This window comes from Hemicordylus capensis, chromosome 1, assembly GCF_027244095.1.
Source record: "Hemicordylus capensis ecotype Gifberg chromosome 1, rHemCap1.1.pri, whole genome shotgun sequence".
NCBI classification, from domain to species: domain Eukaryota; kingdom Metazoa; phylum Chordata; class Lepidosauria; order Squamata; family Cordylidae; genus Hemicordylus; species Hemicordylus capensis.
Window position 1 is genome coordinate 201,963,082 of NC_069657.1, and position 27,228 is coordinate 201,990,309.

Genomic DNA, 27,228 nt, shown 5'->3' on the forward strand with positions numbered 1-27,228 from the left:
GATCAAAGTTAGTTTTAGAAAGAAGCCTTATATTATACTTACCTGTGTAGTTACATGTTTTTGAATTTAACAGAAAAGCTAAGATAATTGTTATGACTGCTCTTTTAGGTCTTTCACTTTCATATTTGATAATAAGAAATGAGAAAATTAACAGTTTTCTGCCTTCAAAGTAGCATAATAATCTGTTCAGAGCAGGGCAGTGTTAAATCACATGATGTGCCAGAGAAATGACTAAGACCTCTGCAGATACAGGGATTCAGTAATGTACAAATTTTTAAATCTCTGCTATATTGTTTTAGATATCAGGTGGAAAAACAAATTTTGGGGCAAATCCATGGAAATCCTGCCAATTGGAGCTCTGAATGTGACACTTCCAAAGTAAGCAGTTTCTTTCTTCTTTCCTATGCATTTCTTCTTTGTTCCAGAACAGCAGCCCCATGGGCCTGCCTTATGCCCTTCAAGTCAGAGATGTAGATTGAGGAATAATGTCGCAGTACCAAAGCCAGAAAAGGCAGGGGACAGTAAAGAAGCCACTTACTGATAGTAACAAGGGCATGGGGACCCCATGCTTAACTGTTACTGAACGCTGCAGCAATCCTTGATTGAGCAGCTGTGCAAATTGTGCTAGTTTGTTCATGGCATTTTCATGATGGTTGGTGTTTCAACACTTTAAATGTTTGCTTTGCACACCAAGGAGAAAATTCAAATGTGTCTGTAAAATGCAGACACTTCCTACAGTGCTTTTCCTTGGAATGGTAAGGATGAGCTGCACCTGGTAATTCAGAAATGAGGTATGTTGCTATAAAGCCTGAGGTTTAGCAACAACATGAGCTCTTTAAAGTGTTGGGTCCTGTCTCAGAGACACCCTTTCATTCTCACAGTTTTGCAATACACTCATGTTTAAGTTTCTTAGCAGCTGGTTGGTCTGTGCCCACAATTCTGCATAGTGCAACCACAGTCCAGAGTCAGTGTAGTGGAACAAACAGAATAATAGATTTCAGGTTGGGAGACCTGGGTTCAAATGAAACTCACTGAGGCGCTTCTCATGAGCAGTGAGCAGCGCCGAGCGGAGGTTTGTGGGGAGAGCGGGCTTAGCCTGTTCTCCCCGCAGACGATCGAAAGGCAGCCCTGGGCAGCCGGATCGGCCATCCACATGACTGCCGTCTCCGTCATGGAGCCAGCGGGGGCTGTGTGGCCCCCAGAAGTTCCAGGATGCCGTGCACGGGGCATCCTGGAGAGACCCCTGAGCCTGAGAGGCTGCTTGCAGCCGCCCAGTCTAGGGTCTGCTCGTGTGTTGCTTTGTGCCGCGGCAACACACGAGCAAAAAGATGAGGTTAACGGAGCACTTGCTCCGTTGACCTTGTCTAAATGGAGGGGTACTTAGCAAGGTTTGCGGGTGGGAGCTGCATGGCTCCCATTGCAGTACACGATCTCCCCAAAGCGGGCTAGGCTCCCTTAGCCCGCTTTTGGGCAATCGTGAGAATAGCCTCATTGTGTGGCTTTGAGCAACCCACTGTCATTCTCATTCTAATCTACAGTGAGGGAAATAAGTATTTGATCCCCTGCTGATTTTGTCCATTTGCCCTCTGACACAGAAATGACCAGGCTATAATTGGAGTGGTAGGTTTATCGTAGCTGTGAGAGACAGAATAACAACAAACAAACCCTCAAAAGCCCAGTGCCCAAAAGTCAGCGATGGATTTGCATTGTAGTGAGGGGAATAAGTATTCGATCCCCTATCAACCAGCAAGATTTCAGGCTCCCAGGTGTCTTTTCACTATATGCAGGTAACGAGCTGAGATGAGGAACACCCTCTGTAAGGGAGTGCTCCTAATCCCAGCTTGTTACAGTACCTGTATAAAAGACACCTGTCCATAGAAGCAAGCAATCACTCAGCTTCCAAACTCACCACCATGCCCAAGACCAAAGAGCTGTCGAAGGATGTCAGGGACAAGGTTGTAGACCTGCACAAGGCTGGACAGGGCTACAAGACTATCGCCAAGCAGCTTGGTGAGAAGGTGACTACAGTTGGCACGATAACTCGCAAATGGAAGAAACACAAAATAACTGTCAATCTCCCTCGGTCTGGGGCTCCATGCAAGATCTCACCTCGTGGAGTTGCAATGATCATGAGAACGGTGACAAAGCAGCCCAGAACTACACGGGGGGAACTTGTCAATGATCTCAAGGCAGCTGGAACCATAGTCACCAAGAAAACAATTGGTAACACACTACGCCGTGAAGGACTGAAATCTTGCAGTGCCCGCAAGGTCCCCCTGCTCAAGGCAGCACATGTACAGGCCCGTCTGCAGTTTGCCAATGCACATCTGAATGATCCAGAGGAGAACTGGGCGAAAGTGTTGTGGTCAGATGAGACCAAAATCGAGCTCTTTGGCATCAACTCAACTCGCCATGTGTGGAGGAGGAGGAATGCTGCCTATGAGCCCAAGAACACCATCCCCACCGTCAAACATGGAGGTGGACACATTATGCTTTGGGGGTGTTTTTCTGCTAAGGGGACAGGACACCTTCACCGCATCGAAGGGACGATGGACGGGACCATGTACCGTCAGATCTTGGGTGAGCACCTCCTTCCCTCAGCCAGGGCATTGAGAATGGGTCGTGGATGGGTATTCCAGCATGACAATGACCCAAAACACACAGCCAAGGCAACAAAGGAGTGGCTCAAGAAGAAGCACATGAAGGTCCTGGAGTGGCCCAGCCAGTCTCCAGACCTTAATCCCATAGAAAATCTGTGGAGGGAGCTGAAGGTTCGGGTTGCCAAACATCAGCCTCGAAACCTTTCTGACTTGGAGAGGATCTGCAAAGAGGAGTGGGACAACATCCCTCCTGGGTTGTGTGCAAACCTGGTGGCCAACTACAAGAAACGTCTGACCTCTGTGATTGCCAACAAGGGTTTTGCCACCAAGTACTAAGACATCTTTTGTGAAGGGATCGAATACTTATTTCCCTCACTACAATGCAAATCCATCGCTGACTTTTGGGCACTGGGCTTTTGAGGGTTTGTTTGTTGTTATTCTGTCTCTCACAGCTACAATAAACCTACCATTCCAATTATAGCCTGGTCATTTCTGTGTCAGAGGGCAAACGGACAAAATCAGCAGGGGATCAAATACTTATTTCCCTCACTGTATCTCACAGAGTTCATGGGAGGATAAAGCAGACTTTTTATAAGACTTTGTGGGGCTTGCTGCCACCATAGCTGGCAAACACACCTGGTGTGCTGCAGAAGTACTGTACTTGGGTAGCCGCTGTCGTTGGCAAACACACGTGGTACTCTGTAAAAAAAAAAAATTTTTAACTACAGTGCATAATCCAAATGGATCTGCACTATACAGGGCTATAATACTTCATAGAACTTATTGGGCTCTGTAGGTGGGGCAAGTGATATCCATATGGAAGACTAATGAGAAAGGACAATAATCAGCCATAGTCTGCAACCAGGATAAATAAAGGCCGATCTGCTCCAATATGGACCTCATTATCCATTAAGATTTCAGAGATCCCGCTCCAGAAATGTACCTTCAGAAATGCAGCACGTGGGTAGCTACCAGGGACAGGGCCTTCTCAGTAGTAAAATCCAGGCTATTTATTTGCTGAGAATTTTGGTGGCCTTTGAAATCTGTGGTGGTATCTGTGGAATTTAAGGTTGCTAACTTGCTATTTTGTTCTTATTCGATTATTATGTTATGTTGTTGTGCCTTGCTTTTCATCATGATTGATTGTTTTAACTGATGGTAAGATACCTTGGGAGCCTGAAATGGTGGAACAACAACATACAGGCTAGGGGCTGGAACACCGGTCACCTGGCCACTGCTTATTTGACTGTGGTCAAATATTCTTTGAAGCCATGATGCCAATAGGAGTGTGCACGGTTTTGGTCCGGCACAATAGAAAAGACCGCCAGGCCGGTCCAGCGGTCCGGCACGGGGGGGGCTGTTTCTTTAAGCGGGGGGATGGTAGTACTTCCCCCGCCCCCGCCGCTCTTCCCCCTCCGGCACTCATCCTTTGTAAAATCTTCTTGGGGCGGCAGAGTTCTTCCCTGCCGCCCCTGCCCCCGTCGTTGTTTGTAAAGGATTTAACGAGACGAGCGCTAGCGGCGCGCATGCGCCCTCGGCGCGTGCTCGTCTCTGATGCTGCCGTGCGTGCGCCGCATACGTCACGGCGCGCACGCCGCATACGTCACGGCGCACACGCCGCATATGTCACAGCGCGCGCATGGCAGTGTCAGAGAGGAGCGTGTGTGCCGAGGAGGGCGCATGCGCGCTGCTAGAGCTCGTCTCGTTAAAGCCTTTACAAACAACTAAGGGGGCAGGGGCGGCAGGGAAGAACTCTGCCGCCCCAAGAAGATTTTAAAAAGGAACAGCGCCGGAGGGGGAAGAGTGGCGGGGGGGGGAGCCACCCCCCTGCTTAAAGAAACAGTTCCCCTGCTTAAAGAAACCACCCCCCTGCTTAAAGAAACAGTTCCCCCCGTGCCGGACCGGGGGCCCACCGGACCATGCACACCCCTAGATGCCAATAATGCTTGAAGAACTGGCCTGCTGCCTATGTAACACAATTGCATTTTTAAAGTGACTTTTTAAAAATGCTATTCTTTTGCTTTAACTTATTTTTTCTAATTTTGTAACTTTAGGCTGACCCTAGTGTTCCAGGATGAAAACCAAAGATAAGAATTGTTCAGTGAACTGTTCACATGTTTAGAAACCTTACCTAATATATTTATTAAATATTATAATCCACTGCTGTCTTTAAACAATTGCTTTTGTTTCACATTAAGGATTCACTAATTTGCTATAATTAGCATAAACATAGCACCTCTTGAACTTCATATTTTTATTGCGCCAATAAAGTTTTTGCTTTAAAAATAGTTGACAGTTATTTGACAATATTTGAATTGTCAAATGCCTAACCCTAGTGTCAGTGCTTTACTAATCAAATAGATACATAAACCATAGAGGAGCCATACTTTTCTCCTGTGTCTCTTGGTATCAACATTTTATTTACTTTGGAAGGGTAGTATATATTGTATGTGAACAAGCCATGATTTTGAACAGGGCAATTTTGAAGCATAGCTATTATACTGAACTTTCTTTCCAGGTATGGTGATTGCTATGTTTGGAACAAAGTCACTACTTGCATACACAACATTCTTAGTGGAAGGCGATGGATAGAACATTATGGAGAAATAACCATCAGAAATACAAAAAGCAGTGTCTGTATTTGTAAGCTCACATTTGTCAAGGTAACCTTTCTTTCATTCTCATCACAAATATCTCTCTCTATATAAGATATTTATCTCTATATGCTCTTAAGGCATACCCGTGGCTAATACTGTGTGTGGCACCTGATTGGACAGTGGGGATTCCATATGCAGATAGGGAGGAGGAGCCTGTGAGAGCAGAAGCACCATGGTGATTGGGCAGTGGGGATTCCATATGCAGATAGGAAGGAGGAACCTGTGGCACTGTGGTGATTGGGCAGTGGGGATTCCATATGCAGATAGGGAGGAGGAGCCTGTGATGGTTAAGGTCAGTTGAAAAGCAACTGTTACTAGTTGGAAGATGTTCTTGACTGTAGAGGAGAGGAATATATATATTTGGGCAGGGGTCTGTGAAGAGAGGGGTTGTGAGGGAAGAAAGAGCCCCTTCAGGAGAAGGAGGCTGCCATTGTGTGAATTGAATGAGAAAACAAGATGAACAAGATTTGTTAGCTCAGAAAAGGAGGGAGAGAGCGAGAAAGAAAAAAAGAAGGGAGGGAAAGAAGGACAGAGGAGAAGAACAAATGGAGGAGAGAGGGAAAGAGAAAAAGGGAGGGAAAGAGAGAAAGAAGGAAGGAAGCCTGCGGCCTGAGGAGAATGAGCAGCCATGGTGGCCGCGATGGCAGCCAGGAAGGGCCCAGGCAACCACAGCTGCTGTTAGGGGCTACTGAGGCCATTGGTGGAGGGAGGCAGGCAGGCAAGGGACGGGTCCGGGCCTGTCAGCAGCCTGAGGGGAACGAGTGGTAATGGTGGCAGTGGCAGCGAGGAAGGGCCCGGTCAGCTGCTGCTTCTGCTCCTGGCGGTGGTGGGGAGAGCGTGGGGAGGTCTCTGAGGATAGGGGGCTGCAGCTTGGCCAATAGGCACCAGCAACGCTGCAGCCGCAACCAAGAGGGGTGAGGGGGGCGGAAGCAACAGGATGGAAGAGTAGGAACAGGAGTGCAGCTCAGGTGAGGGTGGAGAGATCTCTGAGGTGAGGGGGGCTGTGGCAGGGGGTGAGGGGAGCAATCAAGTACTAGCACGCAGATGGTCTGCGCGGGTTAAGCTAGTTATTATTTATTAAGTTTATATCCTGCTTTCCCACCAATTCATGTGTAAAGTAGCAGGCTGGCTTAGCCTAGTGGCTCCTTTGCATTGCATTTCACTTGCTTAAAGCAGCTCTTGTCAACTCATGCAATGGACACCCCACATACTATGGCCTCTAGGAACACATGGAAGCCATTGGCAGGTTCACAACAGTAGAAGTAACAATTATGCTAAATGACTGTGCCTTAGAACAGTTGGTCATGGAACCGACCAGAGAGAAGGCGACCTTGGATCTAATTCTGAGTGACACCCAGGACCTGGTGCGTGATGTCAGTGTCATCGACCCTTTAGGGAACAGTGACCACAGTGCCATCAAATTCAGCATACATGCAGGGAGAGAATCACCAAGGATGTCAAACACAGACATTTTAAATTTCAAAAGAGGAAACTTCTCCAAAATGAGGAGTATGGTGAAAAGAAAGCTGAGGGGGGAAATCAGGAGAGTCACTTCGCTCCAGAGTGCATGGCGTTTACTCAAAACCACAATACTAGAAGCCCAGTTAGATTGTATACCCAAAAGGAGGAAAGGTACCACTAAGTCCAGGAGGATGCCAGCATGGCTAACGGGTACCGTCAAGGAAGCCATAAAAGGGAGGAAGACTTCCTTCCGAAATTGGAAGGCCTGTTCAAACGAAAAGAACAGAAAGGAACACAAACTCTGGCAAAAGAAATGCAAGGTGACAATAAGGGAGGCAAAAAGAGAGTTTGAGGAACATTTAGCCAAAAGTATCAAGGGGAATAACAAAAACTTCTTTAAGTACATCAGAAGCAGGAAACCTGCCAGGGAGGCCGTTGGGCCATTAGACAATGAGGGAGTGAAAGGGATTATTAAGGAGGATATGGAGGTTGCAGAGAAACTGAATGAGTTCTTTGCGTCTGTCTTCACGGCAGAGGATACTGAGCATATACCTGTTCCTGAACCAGGCTTTTTAGGGATGGAGGCTAGAGAGCTGAGTCTGATAGAAGTGACAAGGGATGATGTTCTAAACTGTCTGGAAAAACTGAAAGCTACCAAATCACCAGGGCCGGATGGCATCCATCCAAGAGTCCTCAAAGAACTCAAATGTGAAATGGCCGACCTCCTTGCTAAAATATTTAACTTATCCCTGAAAACGGGCTCTGTACCAGAGGATTGGAGAGTAGCAAATGTAACACCGATTTTCAAAAAGGGATCCAGGGGCGATCCAGGAAATTACAGGCCGGTTAGCCTAACGTCCGTTCCAGGCAAATTGATGGAAAGCATCCTCGAGGATAAAATTGTAAAGCACCTAGAAGAACAGGCCCTGCTGGGAGTGAGCCAGCATGGCTTCCGCAAAGGTAAATCTTGCCTCACCAACCTTTTGGACTTCTTTGAGAGTGTCAACGAGTGTGTGGATCAAGGTGAACCAGTTGACATAGTCTACCTGGACTTCCAAAAAGCTTTTGACAAAGTTCCTCATCAAAGTCTCCTGAGGAAACTTAGCTGTCATGGAATAAAGGGACAGGTACATGTGTGGATTGCTAACTGGTTGAAAGACAGGAAACAGAGTGTAGGTATAAATGGAGAGTTTTCACAATGGAGGAAAGTAAGAAGTGGGGTCCCCCAGGGATCTGTACTGGGACCGGTGCTTTTTAATTTTTTCATAAATGATCTAGAAGCAGGGGTAAGCAGCGATGTGGCCAAATTTGCAGATGATACCAAACTCTTCCGGGTAGTGAAATCCAAAACGGATTGTGAGCAGCTCCAAAAGGATCTCTCCAAACTGGGGGAGTGGGTGACAAAATGGCAAATGCGGTTCAATGTTAGCAAGTGTAAAGTGATGCACATTGGGACGAAAAACCCCAACTTCAAGTATATGCTGATGGGATCTGAGCTGTCCGTGACGGACCAGGAGAGGGATCTTGGGGTTGTGGTTGACAGCTTGTTGAAAGTGTCTATTCAATGTGCGGCAGCTGTGAAAAAGGCAAATTCCATGCTAGGGATCATTAGGAAGGGGATTGAAAATAAAACAGCTAACATTATAATGCCCTTATACAAAACTATGGTGCGACCACACTTGGAGTACTGCGTACAATTCTGGTCACCACATCTTAAAAAGGACATTGTTGAACTGGAGAAGGTACAGAAGAGGGCAACCAAGATGATCAGGGGCCTAGAGCATCTTTCTTACGAGGCAAGACTACAACACCTGGGGCTTTTTAGTTTAGAAAAAAGACGACTGCGGGGAGACATGATAGAGGTCTATAAAATCATGCATGGTGTGGAGAAAGTGGAGAGAGATTCTTTTCCCTCTCACACAACACTAGAACCAGGGGTCACTCCATGAAATTGATTGCCAGGAGGTCTAGGACTAACAAACGGAAGTACTTTTTCACACAACGCGTGATCCACTTGTGGAACTCTCTGCCACAGGATGTGGTGACGGCCAACAACCTGGATGGCTTTAAGAGGGGTTTGGATGACTTCATGGAGGAGAGGTCTATCAATGGCTACTAGTCAGAGGGCTGTGGGCCACCTCCAGCCTCAAGGGTGTACCTCTGAGTACCAGTTGCAGAGGAGTAATGGCAGGAGAGAGAGGGCACGCCCTCAACTCCTGCCTGTGGCTCCCAGCGGCATCTGGTGGGCCACTGTGCGAAACAGGATGCTGGACTAGATGGGCCTTGAGCCTGATCCAGCGGGGCTGTTCTTATGTTCTTTATGTGTTGTGATATGACCAGCCAGTAGGTGGCACTACCTTCTTCCTGCCTGTACTTCTTGTTGAACTTGTCTCTTCCTGTTACACAATAAACAAACTGTTTCTTCAATATGGAGGATGAATACATTGCCCTCTAACGAGCTGCCTGTTCTTGTGCCCAAGGCAGTAGCAGAGTTTCCATCCTCCATATGAAGGCAGTGGTTTCTCTACAGTCTGAGCCAGGATGCTAGCAGCCCTTCATGGTCCTGAATCTCATCAACCACACAAGCCCTTAAAGAGTTTGGGGTGTAAGGTGGATCCTGTTTCAGTGTGGGGTAACTAGAGAACATTTTTCTATGTAAACTCGTATTCTGTGATGTAATACAGAGCCAGTTAATAATCAGGAGCACAACATTTAGCCGATTAACCAATACAGTTAACCAATTAAAAACTTCTTTTCATTGACTAAAAAGATACCCGTTTAATCAGGCAGCAGATTTTGTTGTTATAGTGTGAGAATGTGCAAAAACTGTGGGTAACAACACCAGCTTAGAAGAGCCATTGCAAGTAAAGTATACTTTTTCCAGTAGTATTGTCTTATTCACATGCACATTTATGCACATTTAATCAATTGATGAATTTACTGAAGCTCATAGGATTAATCAAACTAAGATTTCTTCAGTCTTTCCATAACACCATCAGTGGACAAAATTGCTGTTTGTGGTAGCGATTGGCATGAGAGAGAGAGAAAAACCGGGGGGGGGCGGTGATAGATGCAACTAGGTTCCCTCCCGGCTATATTTTCTTCTACCATCCATACAGACATTTTGGAAAGTACTCCTTAAAATGCATTATCTTACAATGAAAAATGAAATAATCTTACACAGTATTTAAAACAATCTTGTCACTACTGCCATTCAGGTTTTCATAATAATACCTTTAAATATTTTCTTTGCCCTGATCCAGAAAGTGCAGTCTTCATGTGGAAGGAGATGTTCCTATGGAGATGCTGTTCTCCTGGATTCCAGTGTCCAGGACACACAAAAAGAGCTGGTCACGTATGGTTCCTGCTGCTAAGCTTCCATACCCAGCATGATGGGCTGTGCACATGAATCCAGTCCTCATATTTGAGCTGCATGTAAATTGTTGAACAGATGTTTGGCACTATCAGCTGTGAGGGAGGGCTGAATCCTGACTTCCTTTTCTCTTTCAGCAGCTGATCAGCACTGCCATCTGTTAAATGGCTGCAGCAGTATAGATCCTCATGTGTAACAGCCCTGGTTCTATTTAATATTGATGTCTAGCAATAACAAGAATATCTTTTGGGTTTTCTGAAAAATCTTTTCAGGTGAATTATTGGAATTCTAATGTAAATGAAATTCAAGGAGTTGTCATGGACCAAGAAGGAAAGGTGGTGCATCGCCTCTTTGGAAAGTGGCATGAAGGCCTGTACTGTGGAGTTGCACCTTCAGCAAAATGTATATGGAGGCCAGGTAAAAACACACTGGTCATATGACTGTGCAGTACTTGGAGACATAGAGAGGGTATAGAGCTTGCACTAGATGTGAAAGGTATTCATCGCTGTATCAGGCACGATAGACTGGAATGGCTCTGGAAATATTGAGTGTGAAGCCCTTGTTGGAACTTCCTCCCCCTTTCCTTTCCTTCTGTTTTCAAATCCACGGATGCAAGGCAATTTGATAGCACTATTGTTGTTCTCCAAAATGCAAGTGTATTTTATTTTGACCTGGGGGCTGGAAAGCAGTTCCACACATTATTGGTGCCATTCAGGATAAATCTGGGGAAAGTAAATTCCTGTTTTGAAAGGGAAACGAACACTGATTGTGTGTGTCATACGGTGATGTACATCTATTGGCTAGTGCTCACAGCATTACTAACATTCCCTCCCCTCCATCATGTTGTCCCCATGGGTGAGTTTGCAGCATTGAATGATAAAAGTAAAGGAAGGAGTGGATTGTGATGTAGTGGGTGGTGGTTATGTGCATCTGACATTAGGGCTGCCTATAAGCCTGGTGTACAAATTTTTGTCAGGTAGAGGCTACCTGAAACAGCACTTACATGGTGCCTTCCCTTGCTGCAGTGTAACATGTAGTTCTGGTTAGCACATGTTTTTCCTCCCTGCAGGGCTTCCACATTAGTATCAGTCAGCTCCAAGAATGGGCAGTGCTAGTGTAGAAATGCTCCGATCCAAGCAGAATAATCATGTGATGACTGGGCACTTTGTGTAAAGCACTCTTTTTCAAGTAGCCTCTCACTAAGATAGACCAGGCCATTGTCCACTTTACAACAGGTGCCATCAGAGATGACCATGCTGACAATATGTTGGTGGTGGTCCTGCATACAGAACCCTCTTTTTACAATGTTCTTAAAGGTTAACTACCAGCTTTATCTTACTTACCAATGCAGGTTCCATGCCAACCAACTACGAACGCTATTATGGCTTTACAAGGTTTGCCATTGAACTAAATGAGTTAGATCCTGTACTGAAAGATCTTCTTCCAAGAACAGATGCACGATTCAGGCCAGATCAAAGGCAAGAGCCTCAGTCTTTGTTTAATGTTTATGACTGATTTAGAGTAGAAGTTGTAGGGGGCATTAATTTTAAGGCTTTATTTAGTGTTTAAATGATTAATGTTAGATCATTTAAAACCTGTTGCTTCTCTAAAAAACTGCCACCAGCTAAGGGACAATGAATCTTTATTTTATTTATTTATTTATTTATGTACTTCTAAAGGCTGCAGAAGGCAGGTGTCATAGGAGAAGAGGTATACCTCTTTTTCTCTTATACAGGAGGAAAGATGGGGCCTGCTGCAACATTTAGTTAGTTAAGTACATTTATATACCGCCCCATAAAAAGAAGGCCCTGGGCGGTTCACAACATGTGTGCATCTCCTTTTTAAGCGTGTTTTTCCCTTCAAAACAATGGGCTCTACTTAAACACAGAGAGGCGTGTCACACGGCCCATGCAAGGCACCTTCCCAGGCTCTGCGGGGAGACCGGGCTTAGCCCACTCTCCCCGCAGACGATCCTGCCCAGAGCCCTGGGAGGCTGGATCAGCTGCCCATACGACTACTGGCTCCATCACGGAGCTGGTGGGGGCTATGGGGATTGGGGGCCACCTGGCCCCCAGAAGTTCCAGGATGCCCTGCTCAAGTGCGTGGGACATTCTAGAGAGACCCCCGGGGCCAGGAGGCTTGTTTTAGCCTCTCGCTGAGGTCTTCTCGTGTGTTGCCGCACTACGGAGCCGTGCCACAGCAGCACACGACCACCTAAATGGGGTTAGTGGAGCACTCGCTTCACTAACCTCATTTAAGGGGAGGGCTGGTTCTGGTAGTTTGCTGCCGGGAGCCGCGGGCCTCCCTTGGCAGCAGACGACCAAGAGAGATCGGGCTAGGCTCTCTTAGCCCGATCTCTCTTGGTCGTGGGAATAGCTTCAGATTTATGTAGACTTAACCAATAAATTAGTTAACTAAAACTCATATAATCAATCTACTAAGATTTCTTTAATTGGGTGACAGTCCTATTAATTTTGTCTGAGCAGCATTATCCAGCATTCTTCAGATTCATTAACTATTATCTAATTCATTAACAAGTGTGTGAGACAAGCACCTCTTATTCTTTGTTCTATTTCTTGAATGTTGGTATCCTATTGAAAGATCCAATTGCTTTCCTGTAGGCATTTAGAAGAAGGGAATTTAGAAGCAGCAGCAGCAGAAAAGCAAAGAATAGAGGAACTCCAGAGAAGTCGAAGACGCTACTTAGAAGAAAACAATATGGAACATGTACCAAAATTTTTTAAGTATGTAAATCATTAAATGTGCATTTAAACATATGGAGTAGGCAAATTGAAATGAACGGCATTTTAGTCCCAGAATGTTTGTTGTTTGTTTTACTGAAGGAAGTGAAGGGAAAGCTAGCTGTAGATGCAGCGCTATAAAATTTAATAATTAACAAAAAATATTTACAACAGTTTATAAGACTGGTGCTGGAAACCCAAACCCAACTGCATTATGCTATATGTGAAAAAATGTGTGCTGCTTCTCTTTGCAAAAGGTGAGGGGTTTGTAAAAAAGAAAAGCTATACAGGGAGAAAATTGTTTCAAGTCTTTTTGACTGTTAGACAATCTTGGACCAAAGATTCAGAGCAGAAACTTACAAGTTCTTGCACACTGTTGAGTACTGACAACTAAATGGGTTTTACAATAGATGGACTTGATTGAGTTTCTTTCAGGTTTAGAACACTGACACCTTGATCTGGCTAAAGACCATGAGCCCATTCTCACGATTGAGTGAGAGGGCTACCAGACTGGGGGTGGGGGGAAAGGCTGCTTAAACCTACCTTCCCCGCAAACAACCGCTTCTCTGTTGCTGGGTGCGCCCACCGTGCACCCAGACGATCCTCCCCTGCCCCAGGCAGCACAGAGAGTCAGGGGCCGGGACACATTGCCCTGATCCCCGGAAATCCTATAATGCACTGTGCAATGTGGGGATCCTCACAGCGACAGGCAGGCAGCCGTCACTTCTACAGCACTGGCTAAAAGCAGCCGGCGCTGCACAGGATTTAAAAAAACAGGGCTAAGGGAGTGCTCACTCCCTTAACCTCGTTTAGGAGGCAGGTTTCACAATAAGGTTAGGCAGCGCTGGCCCACCGGGATTGGACCCAATCCCGGTGGTTCTCACATGCAGCCTAACCCAGATTGGGCATCCCCAGCCCAGTTTAGACTGCAAGTGAGCGCCTCTATATATGCATGCCAAAATAGATTTCCACATGTGTATTCTTAGCTTGAATGAGAATAGGTATAATTGTTCAATTACCCTCCCTCTTCAACAGCTGGGGTTGCATGTGCAGAGCGCCTTTAGAAAAGCTAGAATGCTGCCACAGCTGTTTGGGATGGATGTGGGGTTCTGTTCATTCAGTCCCAGCACTCCCCTTCCCTACCAAACAGTTGATTAGCAGAACTGCAGCTATTTAAAATGGGCTCTGCAGAGCCCACTGCATTGGACCTAAATGCAATTGTGTGCTTTTTAAAGATGTCTATGAGTTTATTTTGTCTAATGCAATTTCTTTCTTTTAATTTTACAGAAAGGTTATCGATGCTAATCAAAGAGAAGCTTGGGTTTCTAATGATATGTATTGGGAACTGCGAAAGGATCCTGGCTTTAGTAAAGTAGAAACCCTCAAACTCTGGTAAACTGAGAATGTAGATCTAGTACCATATCACTCTTTTAAAAAGGAAAAAAAAAAACTATGCACACATATTTCTTACAGCTAAGGGTGGTTTGTGGGTCTGCAGGAAACCTTTCATTTGCTTTTGTATTCATCTTTATAATGGACTTCCAAAAGTGCATTATCCCAGACCCTGAGCATTTCTGCAACAGTCATTAAATTAAGAAAAACAAATACACCTTTTAAAGATACAGACACGGGAAAATGCAGCACAAGAGAAGCATGTACTAAGTTAGCCAAAGTTGCTTTGAAGAGTATCTGGTGCTTAAAAAAGACACAGAGAGTTGCAAAATAAAACAGAAGCTCTGTTTTAACTAACTTGTCTAGAATGTCCACCCATGCTATTATTAAATCTTGAGTAACATCACCTGTTCATTTCTAGCTTCAGGTTAGTTTCTTGATGTGATGTGCTTGGACTGGCCATGTTTTTTTAAAAAGACATAATGCTTTTCTGGAAGCTCTTCCTTTCATACACCATTGTTCATGCCTTAAAAAATTATGTGAAGTTGTACTTTCAAGTCATTTAAAAAATGTATTCTTAGACATTTGTCAAGGGCAGATTTTTAAAGCACTAGGATTTTGTTCATATTATAAATAATGGAGAAATTGTATTATTTAACAGGGGGGAAAACTAAACTTGTAAAGAAAGTGATCAACTGGTACATGCTTTAATTTTGGAGATACTTGATTGTAAGGTCAAATTGAAAAGAAACTGGCTAATTTTGTGACAAATGAATCCAGGGTCATATTCTCAATGCCTAATGCTGTGATAAATATACCATCTCTTACCATGACTTCCCACGGCTTCACACTTGTCTCATTTTCTCATAACGCTTTATAAAACTGGAATTTCCTGAAGTTTCACAAAAAGTTTCTGGCTTCTCTACTGGATGTGAAGGACCATCCTATATTATATATAGCCATGTTCTCCTAGGCACACAATAAAACTATGCATATTACCGGGAGGTGGGGAGGGAGGGCAGGTGGGGGGAAGGCTGCATCAAACTTAGCTTCCCCCCAGACAATCCTTCAGTGGTGGTGGGAACTGTGGACTGCGCTCCCACAAAATCTGCACTGCTGCATGCAGCACAGATCTCCAGAGGCCAAGACAGTGTGTCCCAACCTCCATGTATCCCACAATGCATCATTCAATGAGTGTGGTGCATTGGGAGATACCCCATGCGATGAGCACTCCAGGCACCCATCTCTGTGTCCATGCAGGCTTCAAGCAGCCTGAACCAGCCACAGGACCTCGGCTCAGAACTGGGGTTAAGGGCGCGCTTATGCCCTTTACCTCGGTAAAAGGCTGGGGTAGGCAGCTGTGTCAGGTGGGCGGTCAGCGCCAGGATCCATGTGGATCCTGGTGCTGCATACAAGCAGCCTAACCCAGGCTGGGCTGCCCTAGCCTGGGTTAGGCTGCTTGTGAGAACAACCTTAATGTATTTTTACTCCACATCTTTTTGAGATTTTGGTGGGAAACGTAGGGTGGCACATGCCCATGTCCTTGGTGGCACCTTTCTGCTGTCAATATAATTTTTATGCAGAATGCTATTTTACCATTTTTTTAATAAATTCTAGGTTTGGGGGATGATGAAATGAAACACAAATGGCTGCTGTGCAGCACATACTGATGTTATGTTGATGGACTGCTGCTGTTTTAAAAGCTGGCATGCTTTGCTGCTGTCACGCTCTAAAAATTTTTTTAATGTAATCTTGTCTTTTGTCAATGCCCAGTGAATTCATTGAATCTACTTGTATCTCTTGAGTGTTGATGTCAGAAAGGATTTCTTTGTATATATTACAAAACAATATTTCTGTATATACATGCTGCATAATGGCACATTATAATTCTAAGCTTTATTTTCCTTCACAAGAAAAACACAAATTTTCAATGAGGTCCCATATAAGCACACATGTGGTTAGCTCTCGCCACAATTTCCCAGAATCAAATGAATTCTATTTAACACATATAGACTACTGGTGGCCCTCGTTATTCATGGGGGTTCTATTCCTGACTACAACATGGATAATGAAACTGTGAATAACGAGACCTGGAGTCTATGGGAATTGGCAGGTTAGGTTCTGGAGCCATGGAAAATGACTGAAAAATCACCCCCCAAAAAACCAGGAAAAAAGCAGAAATAAGGATGGAACACAGCATTGTCCTTGGCCACCTCAGCTCTCCCACTCTCCAGGTGCTCCAGCAGTGGTCCCTAGCAATTCCAGTAATGTGTAATAGTGAACTTTCCCCACCCCACAGTTGAAGTCCAACACTTAGCTGCACAAACCCCTGGCCTGACTGGACATAAGAACAGCCCAGCTGGATCAGACCCAAGGCCTATCTAGTTCGGCATCCCATTTCACACAGTGGCCCACCAGATGCCTCTGAGAAACCCACAGACAAGAGATGAGGGCATGCCCTCTCTCTTGCTGTTGCTCTTGTGCAACTGGTATTTAGAGGCATCTTGCCTCTGAAACTAGAAGTGGCTTGGTAGCCATTGATAGAACTGTCCTCCATGAATTTGTCCAAGCACCTTTTAATCTTAATTTGCCCAAACCACATCCCAGGGCAGAGGATTCTGTAGATTAATTATGTACTGTGTGAAAAAAAGTACTTCCTTTGGTTGGTTCTAAATTTTCTGGTCTTCAGCTTTATGGGATGACCCTTAGTTCTAGTGTTGTGAGAGAGGGAGAAAAAATTATCTCTGTCCACTCCCTCTAATCCATGCATAATTTTATACACCACTATCATGTCTCTCCATCATTGCCTCTTTTCCAAACTAAAAAGCTAGATGCTATAGTCTTACCTCATAAGGAAGGTGCTCTAGGCTGCTGATCATCTTGGTTGCCTTCTTCTGCATCTTCTCTAGGTCTGTAATGTCATTTTTGAGGTATAGTGACCAGAACTGTACTCAGTACTCCAGATGTGACCACACCATAGATTTGTATAAGAGAATTATGATATTAGCAGTTTTATTTTCAGCCCCCTTCCTAATGATTCCAATGACTGGCCTTTAAGGGGGTGGTGGTTGCCCCAGTGTGCATCACTTTACACTTGCCTACATTGAATCACATTTGCCATTTTGTTGCCAACTCACCCAGTTTGCAGAGATCCTGGTTGGTAGGTTGGCCAAAGAGGCAGCACAGAATTTCAGTTCAAGTAAACACACACAGGGGAGTTTCTTTGCTCCACTGCTGGTGTTAGCAGCACTCCATCTCTCCATCCTGGCTCTGGCCTTCAGCAGCAAAGATCGAAACTAAAAACGCAGCGGTGTTCCTTCACTTCACTGTTGGAGTTAGCAGCATTCCATCTCCAGTCTTCTGCTTGGAACACAGATTGGGTAGCAGAAACAGACTTTGGAGAGGCAGATCGTCATCCTATTCCTCTTCAAAGCAGTGGAAAGTGCAGGTGGTGTTTTCTGATTATGGCAACTCCGCAGCTGTGGTGGTAGGTGTAGCTGTCTTTCCGAAGTAGCTAGTGATGGCCGTTTGCTTCCCCTTGCTTTCCAGAGCCCAGTAGGTGTCTTATTAGGGTTGCAAAGCTGCCTCCAGTTGCCTTTTGAATTTGATGCTGCACTCCATCAGGGGATCAATCTTGAACTCTTATGTCCACCAAGTCATTCTCCAGCTGTAGAACCGCAGACAGCCCTTCTGTGGTGAGGGGCTTGGGGAGCATCTCTTCCTCTTTCTCCTCTTCTTTCTCATTCTGAAGAGCTGCCTGGATGATGGTCTCCAATTCTTCCTCTGTCAACTCCTCCTGATGGAATTGGAGGAGCTCCTCTACCTCATGTAACTCGATGTCTTGCAGGCCTTCTCCACCAACGGTGCACACAAGGTTGGTGATCCGCTCCACCTTGCCAGCTACTGAGGGAACGGCTGCAGCGGATGAAGAGGTGAATGCCCCAGGCTACAACTTCTTCCAGACTGTGTTCCATGTCTGAGATTTTATCTCTGCAAGGGATGCTTTGATATTCTCAATGCAGTCCATGATGCTCTAACTCTCTAGTAATCACTGACTGACAGAGAGGGATCAGCTTCCATGAGATCCAGCATCCTGAAGGTGCGTTGAGTGTAATGACACTTGAAAGTCATAATCAGACCTTGGTCCATTAGTTGGATCAAGGAGGTGGTGTTGGGCAGCAAAAAGGTGATCTCCAGGTTCAGGTGTGCAAATTGCAGCGTCTCAGGATGACCAGGGGCATTGTCGAGCACCAGAAGGACTCTGAAGGCCAGTTTCTTGGAGGCCAGATATCTCTGCACCGCATGCAGAAAATAGTTGTTCACCCAGTGAGAGAAAACCTGTTGGCTCTCCAGAAGTCAGGAAGCTGGGTTTTATTCTTCTCTTTCAGGGCATGAGGGTTCTGGGCTTGGTACAGGAGCATGAGCTTGACCACACAGTCCCCTGGAGTATTGCTGCACACCAGCAGAGTGAGGTGGTCCTTGGCTACCTTGAAACCCAGAGCAGTTCGTTCTTCTTTGCTGATGAAGGAGCGGGATGGCATCTGCTTCCAGAACAGGCCTGCCTGATCAGCAGTGAAGACCTGCTTGGGCCTGTACCCTCTGGACTTAATCAGCCACTGGAACTCTGCTGGAAATCTTTGTGCCACCTCATGGTCCACCAATGCTACTTACCCTGTCAGCTTGGGATTCTTGAGACTGTAGCAGTGCTTGAATCTTTCAAACCAGCTGCTCTTGCTTGCCTGAAAACCACACTCAACACTTTCAGACGTTCCTGCTGCTTGACTGCCTTCTGCCGCAAACTGCCTATAGAGCTGCAGAGCTTTTTCACAAATGACAGGTCCACTCAATGACATGTTCCTCTTGGCTTAGTCCTCTATCCACACAACTGAGGGTCTTTTTCATTGTTCCACATGGGGATCATGGGGATGGAACACCGCTTTTAGACTCCAAGACATGCTGGACACCTTACATGGATACTGGCTTCACTTTTCTTGATGAAGTGGTTAGTGGAATCATTGATGCTGTAATAGCATGCAACGGATGCCATACTGTCCCCACGAGCCAACATGTCCACCAGCTTGTTCAAGGGCAACACTTTGTGAGATCTTTTGCTTCTCCCCTCAGCAAAACTCTCCTCTGTGCGCGTGCTCATTTTGAGTGTGGAAGAAGGAAAAATTGTACAATGATGTACATTATACAGTACAGTAATTGTGCAAGACAGTCCCCTCACCCCCAAACTGATACATTACAGGACAGGATATTGGAGTAACTGATAATTAAAATCAATTTTCAATGGATACATACTTAAAATCAGTTGTTGATGGATACAGTACAATGCTTGAGATTAATTTTTAATGGATACAGTATTTAAAAACAATTTTCAATGGGTACTGTACAGCACAGTAGTTAAAATGACTTTCAATAGATAATAGTTTAATTAAAAATATAATTTCATCAAAATTGAAATTATTATTAAAATAAAAATCATTAAATCATTAGCATCTTACCAGCGCTTTACAATGCTGTAAGAGACTCCTCCAAGAAGCTGCGCAGGAGTGGCTGAAGAAAAACTCCCACAGGCTTGCAAAGGCTCCACAGAAATATGTCCAAAAAGACTCCATAGAGTAGACCCTAGAGCAAAAAAATCCTAAAGGCTCTCAATGGCTCCCTAAGGACACCAAAGACTACACAAGGCTAACAAAAGCTGTTCAAAATGTCTTTTTTGACCACAAAAAACACAAAACGCACAGACAAAAGCACTCCTCCACCCTCCTCAAAACTCCTCTCACTGCCCATGAACATGTGCAGGAAGAGCACGGCCATATTTTATTTATTTTAAATAATTTTAAATAATTTTTATTTTATTTTATTTTATTTACACCCTTCCAAAAATGGCTCAGGGCAGTTTACACAGAGAAATAATAAATAAGATAAGATGGATCCCTGTCCCCAAATGGCTCACAATCTAAAAAGAAACATAAGATAGACACCAGCAACAGTCACTGGAGGTACTGAATTGGGGGTGGATAGGGCCAGTTATTCTCCCCCTGCTAAATAAAGAGAATCGCCACAGTAAAAGGTGCCTCTTTGCCAAGTTAGCAGGGGTTGGAACTATGTGCCACAAACCATGGATACGCAAGAGCTTTTACTGTGGATAATGAGGTTGGGTGTGTATTTCCTAACCACGGATACACGAAGCCGCAGGCAACGGAACCACAGATAATGAGGGCCATCTGCAGTTTTAGGAGTTTGCCCACACTCCAGAAGTACTCGATTAGAATGGAAGTGCATTGTTTGACCATCTGCGATGTGTTTCCACTTCAATCTAGCACTTCTGGAGCACAGGTGAGCTTCTAACAGTACTTGCAGTCTTGTGTAAGACTGTAATAGAGCCCATGCTTCTAGGAGGGACAGAACACCACCAGGACTACTCTTGTGTCATCACTGCTGTTAAGAGCACCCACCTAGGGCTACTCTACAGGTCAGTCAATATTTTATGTATGTATACCACTTGTATTGTTCTGCCAAAATTCCCATGCAGCCTCCCACCAAGCCCAGATTGTTTAATTTCATAAATGGAACTGCATCAGGTCCTTAAGTGTGACTGGAATCCAAAGAGCTGTTTAGGCAAATGCCAGGAACCAGAGGTAGCCCAGCAGATTTTCTTTTCTTTTCTTGGAACATCTGTCACCCAAACTCACTCCACCTGCATTATTACAGATTCCTTCAGCAATTCCTTGAGGTTTCAAAAGCAATTTGCCATGTGGCATGGGGGGAGAGGGCAGTGTTGCTCAAGAAAAGTGTCTAAAGCACCCTTGGGCTCACTGATGTAGTTTTGCTGTGATTCAAGTCCTGGGCATTCTAGATGTTCAAATCATTTCAGTGTAGAATTTGGAATGGACTTCTGTTTTATGGGCCAAATTAAGTCTCATCAAAGTATACCATATGCAGGATTAACAGAACAACACTACTAGAAATTCATGGATTCCAATCTTGCATAGCAGTTACACATTACTTGCTATGGATTTTAACCAGACCAATTGTGTCTATGGCATGGCTGGTGCCACAAAAATGTTTCGCCATGGTTGGTTTCCATGTTGCTTATCAATCACATTGATAGCTGGGTCACTTGACAGTGTCTCAAAGCAGTGTCCCCTTCCTATTGGGGCCAATGATGCTGGCTTGAGAAGTGTCCATGTGATCCAGGCAATCTGCATGATTGGCACTTTTACATGTTAACAGTACAGCATGGCAGCCAATCTTGGGGAAGTCGTTTTGCAATATCAACCACATGGCGAGGCTTAATATGTAAATATGGCCTCAGACTCATTAATCCTGTATTTCATCTTTTTAAACATGAATTTTTATAAAGTTAATTTCTGCAAAACTAGCATGCAAAAAGAACACTTTGAAAAAGAAATCTATACCAAAACAATGTATGAATTAGTAACTAATGTGCAAAACAAATACAATAAAATAATACATTTAAAAGTAACAATTTATCTTGCCTATAAAGGAATATTCATCCTATCATAAACTCTCTGACAGAACTGCAAATATCACATTTCTGCAATTGGTAGAACTCAAATGATGTAGACTTTTCTTTATTAAATTTCCAGATTGGAAAATTGAGTTCTTCTCTACCCTGAGCTTCTTCCCTCTCCTGCAAGCTTCAGGAAAATCTCAAGAAGACATAGTCTGTATAATTTGCTTTCTTGTTAAAATGCTTTTTAATTTCCTGGAGGCATTGGACTGAGCTGTGTCACAAGCACGTACAAATGGAGCCCTGTGTTTGCGCCTGCTTTTCAATAGACTTCTCGCTTCCACATGAAAGGTTTGAGCATTTCCTTCCATCCCTCCCTCTCTTCTGTTAGTGATGCCACCATTAATCTGGAAATGATCACATTTCAATGGCCGATGTTTGGAGGCGGGATCGGCTCTTGAAAGGGTCTAGAACTTCCCCGCTGCCACCTAGTGCTGCTACTCATTTGATCCAGGTCTGGTAGAACAGAAGGGTACAGAAAGATCCAAACCTTGGGAGCCTTAGCACACCATCACCATCTTGGCACACCACCACTCACCAGGCTGGTGAGTTGAGATGAAAACTACTCTAGTAAAGGTTTTTTTAGGTCTTTCATAACCATTCCTTATGAGAAGCAGAGCTCTATAATGTATATTTTCACAAAAAGTGGCTGTGGGTGCAGAAAACCCCTTTTTGAATTATACTCAGTGCTATGTATGGGTGATGAGTGAATAAAGACTACATTCTTGGACTACTAATCTGTAATTTCAGCTAATAATTTTCATCTTGGCCACCATTGTGTTTCTGAACCCCTTCATGCTTTTGTTGGACAAGAATTGTGCCAGACTGAAAAGATACATTTATCGCTATAGCGGGAGACTATGTGGTTGCAATCAACAGCTGTTAAAAGGAAGCATTTTCTGATTAACTTCAGTGGGAGGGAGGTTAATTGTACCCTTATTCTTTGTTCCTACTAGATTGCTACTAATCTGCTTCCCTACAAAATAACTTTCACAGACAATGTTATGGTTGCTTAGCCTATGAACCAGGACATTTTTGTGGAGAAAGATATCAATAATATGCCTTAAGAAAAGTATGATTTGATTTTGAATTTTTTATTCTAATTTTTTTTTAAGCCAGTATATTAAATTATGTGCTACATATTTTGCTGTGTTTTATTTTGGTTTTAGCAGAAAACTTATAGCTGAAGAGTCTTGATGAACTCTACATTGTCTTAAAGAGCATGAGCACAATTCAGTAAATGTTCATTTGAAATTCTGACAAACACTGCAAACAGTAGAATGGAACATGAGCCATGTCTAACTTGAGTACCTTTGAGGGACAAAGAGGACTGGCTTGAACAATACTTCATTGACTACACACAATAAGGAGATTTATGCATTATAAGTGCAGATATCCTCCCCCTTCAGTGCACAGGATGATTTGCCCTAATCCTTTGAGGGGGCAGTTTGTCCAAACTACACATGGCCCAAATACGTGGCACATGTGCATTTTTACAGCATGTGTTTGGCTGGCTTCCCCTGAACCAGCCCTGTGTTGATCATGATTACATTTCACTAGATTGTGCCCTATAACCATAATTGAAAGAAGTGGTATTCAAAGTGGAAGAGGATGCATGTGCTCTGCTTGTTTCAATGCCAAAGAAATAAACCACTGTTTGTGGTTTGAAAAGTGTGTGTGTCTCTTTGCATTGGTGGGAACAGCTGCAACAAGAACAAAATGTGTAATTCCAGCTAAACATGGTTCTTTTCTACATGTGCACATCACTTTCTGGATCATGGTCTATGTGTGTTGTGCTACGAAACAGCAGAACTGCCTCTTCAGTTGAATGTTGTACATAGGAATGTTCCATTTGTTGTTTTTAAAGCCTCAATAAATTCACACAGCAATGACTTCTAAAGTTATTTTGATTTTTAAAAAGATATTTGCTTTTTTATTCACTTTTTTTTTACAGTTTTATATATTGACTACACTTGTATCCCACCCTTCTCCAAGTTGCTCAAGATGGCCTGAATGGAATTGTCCATTTTATCTTCACAAGCACCTGTGAGATAGGCTTGTGACTGTCCAGGGTCACCCAGGAAGCTTCATGATGGAGCAGAGATTTGAACTCAGCTCTGCCTACTCTAAGCCTGTTTACTACACCTCCACAGCTCACTGTAAAGCCAGGGGTTGGAACTGGGATTCTGGCCTGCAGACCAGTTACCCTTTGTGAATCACTAAGTATATAGTTTCTGTGTCCTTATCATATCTCTTGCACATGAAAATAGACCCATCACTTTTGAAAATATGTCACAGAATAAAAGGCAGCGCTATTTTGTCCTAACACACAAGGAAAGGAAAGGTCATCATTGCGCTCTAATTCTCCAGGATGCTTAGAATGACTGCATCGAATAAAAGCAGATACAAAACACTGCCTGTGTCCTAGAGAAAATTTGTATTGCCTTGAAACTATACGAACAGCTGTTATGAGAGTGGAGGCCAAGAGAAGAGTATTTGGGATGCCATCCATTGATTACTTAAACATTGCAGGGGGCAAACATTAAGAGCACGATGACACCAAGGTGCTGCTTTGGCTGTGGCCAGAAGTCAATGCAGGCTTCAGTGCACGAACCAAGAGCCATGAAGTCTGCATGCAGCTGTGGTATGATTATGGGGATAGAGAAGCCATGTCTCAGAAGCTAGCAACAGCCTTCCACGTGCAAATACACATGCTGGTCTGCACGTGGCATCAAGTTGCACTGTACTGATATGCACACTCCTGCTGTGTTTCACACCCCTAGTACAGCTGATCTATGTGCAGAAACCTAAGCCCTCTAGCCTTTCCGTCCCAACCACAGACACTGGCGAGAGCAATCTAGCACAGGCTCAGGTTTGACCTCACAAGGATATAGCTCTTGCAGCTTTAATAGGGGAAAGCAGTTGAGCACAAATCCCTATTCTGCTGGTCTCTATCACAAGTGGAGGGGAGCCATCAGTCACATTATTGTGATGTGAAAAACCAAAGGATCCAGAATGGTCTCACGATCACACTGAATTGGCTGGGAGGAGATATCAAGCTGGCCAAAATTTTAGAAGTGATGTGTTTTAAAATATGAGAACACTATAAACTCTACCAGGCATGTGATAACAGTGGGTGAGTTCAGCCATCATGTGGAGCCAAGATTAACCCTTGGCATTGAACAGCTGTCTCAGCTTCAGGAGTGTGCACACTTCCTCATCTTTGTGCATGGAAAAACTCCACTTGCGGTTGGAAACAGGTCAGTATCAGTCATGATGTCCAGACTGTCCGGTTATTCTAATCAAACTACTTGAAATAGAGCACAGTCTGAACCCACAAGCTTGAGTTCAGATTGTGGTTTATTTTAAGCACTTTGGTTACAATAAGCCAGTATCAGTAAGTTCAGATGCCATGACTGATCCTGGTTTGTTTCTAGCCACACTCAGAAACAGAATGCTCTTCACATGCAGCCTGGGACGGAGGAGGGGTAGGGGACTGTTATGTGAAGCCAAGGGTTAATCTTGGCTCTGTGGAATAGCTGGCCATTTGCGGTTGATAATACCCCTTAAAGGAGAGACATTTCTTTGTGCTGTTTGCAGAAGCAGGGCTTTTGCGATTTTAAAAACTGGTATCTGTCTTCTACACAAATGGGCTGTGCGCAGAGACCTTGTTGGAATCGAACAAGCTCAATTCTCCTGCTTCGGGCGGGAGCCCTGCCCCCAGCCACTATATGCAGCTGCGCCACTCCTCATCCCCTCAGTCTTTCGTTGTCCGCGCTTCAGTCAACATCATGGCGTCTGCAGCTCGGCAACAAGTAGGATCTTGCTATCCCCTTCTTGTTTTCTCTCTGCTTCTTTACAAATTTCATTTCTTCCTTTAATCTTTGTGTAGTCGTGTGTGTTTTTTTGTGTGTGGGTTCCCCCCCTTTCTTGGAGCTCCAATTCCAGCCGGGATGGAGCATGGTGGCCGGCTGGACTTCAGCTTTTATGACGGGCACGACAAACTTTTAAAAATGCACTCGATGTGGACCTAAGATCCCTTCCCCCCATACTCATACTGAGTGTCTCTTGTGCTTGGGGGAATCCCACATTGTCAAGACCTGTCTTCACTGCCAGAAGTTCACGAAGCAGGCTCACAAGAATAGGGCTTCTCACCTGTGCGCAGCCCTGTGGGATCTGGCTCTCTGTTCTTCGGAAGCCTTATAATTAAAGCAGTCCATTAAAATGGCTTCATTGGTACAATTGGAGCTTGCGGCATCCTCTACTGCTCGGCCTTCAACGGTGTCGAGTGAGCCAGTACGCTTGGAAGACCTCCCTCACCATAAGATGCCCATGGTACCAAAGTCCTCCCTGAATTCCTGGGAATCGGTACCAAAGATAAAAAAAAGCTGAAGCTGCATCGTGACTTGCCAGCGGGTCGATACCTCCCTCCTATACCCAAGAAGAAGAAAACAGCGAAGGTTTCTGTGTTGGAGGCCCCAGTGGCCAAGAAAGCTAAGGTGGCCTCGGATCACCCTGTACAGAAGTCATTGGTGTAAACGAGGCCTAGTTCACCTGTGACAGCTGGGTTGGTGGATTTTGTCCACGATCAAGCTAGATTGAGTATGGAACGCTTGGTGGTGTTGGGCGAACCGGGTTATGCATCATCAGAAGAGTAGGCCTATTCTCCAACCAAGCCTGCAGAAGACGCATTGTGGCTGCCTAGGCACTGGTCGCCCCTTCAGAAGTGCCAAGAGAGTGTCTCTCTTAGAGAACATGGTACCTGTTGGGGCTTGGAAGAAGGCTCCTCAACTTACAGACAGGATCGGTCCTGGGACCGTCACGATCAATCGTATCAAGATCGATACCGGGCACCGGACTATTGCTCTCCCTTGGTTGACACTGAGCTTTCTTATGGCATGTGGCGCCGGGACTCTGGGTCGTACGATCAATACCATGGTGACAATCGATCTGACTATTCAGACTATGTTCGACCCCACTATGGGTCCTGCTTCGCAGAAAATTCCACATATGGACACAGAGTAACGATGAGGGGATGGCGTGAACCCCCCTCACATTCGGAAGGGAGGCTGCATTCCTGCTCACCACTACGTCCCTCTAGAGATTGATACGAGCGTCGCAAATCCCCCCCCCTTTGGTGCCAGTGGTGCATCAGGCTACCGTGCCTGTTCTAGAACTTTCTGCTTCAAACCTGGCTCCCCTTCGGGTTTGAAACCCGTGGCTCAGGACCCTTTGGCTCCCCAGGAACCCGAGTATGAGAGCGATGCCAGCTCTCAAGACTCTGAGGTGGTTTCGCTGGGTTTGTCTCCGCTCAATATACAGTCAGGCTCAAAGCCTGTCTCCCCGTCTGAGGACTTCAAGCTGTATTCCACTTACATGACCTGAATGGCTTCAGCCTTGGGGGTGAGCCTCGGTACCCAAGAGAAGAGAGAACTGGACCCTTTATTTATTTCGGAAGCCA

General features: G+C 44.9%; 1 protein-coding gene across 12 annotated transcripts in view; it reads left to right on the forward strand.

Moving 5' to 3' along the window:
- Positions 1 to 23,659, forward strand: part of OSBPL6 (oxysterol binding protein like 6) — a 186,576-nt gene extending 162,917 nt beyond the window's left edge. For 9 of the 12 annotated variants that reach the window (XM_053268322.1, XM_053268374.1, XM_053268359.1 and 6 more), the window contains 6 exons: positions 300 to 378; positions 5,119 to 5,263; positions 10,364 to 10,508; positions 11,443 to 11,569; positions 12,713 to 12,835; positions 14,120 to 15,057. In XM_053268322.1, coding sequence (XP_053124297.1) covers positions 300 to 378; positions 5,119 to 5,263; positions 10,364 to 10,508; positions 11,443 to 11,569; positions 12,713 to 12,835; positions 14,120 to 14,228 — 728 coding nt within the window. In that variant the 3' untranslated portion in view covers positions 14,229 to 15,057. Of the gene's footprint in view, positions 1 to 299; positions 379 to 4,654; positions 5,264 to 10,363; positions 10,509 to 11,442; positions 11,570 to 12,712; positions 12,836 to 14,119; positions 15,058 to 21,843 lie in introns of those variants that run through there. The other 3 variants (XM_053268349.1, XR_008310872.1, XM_053268411.1) reach the window with 3 other exon arrangements.
- The last annotated feature ends 3,569 nt before the right edge of the window (positions 23,660 to 27,228 follow it).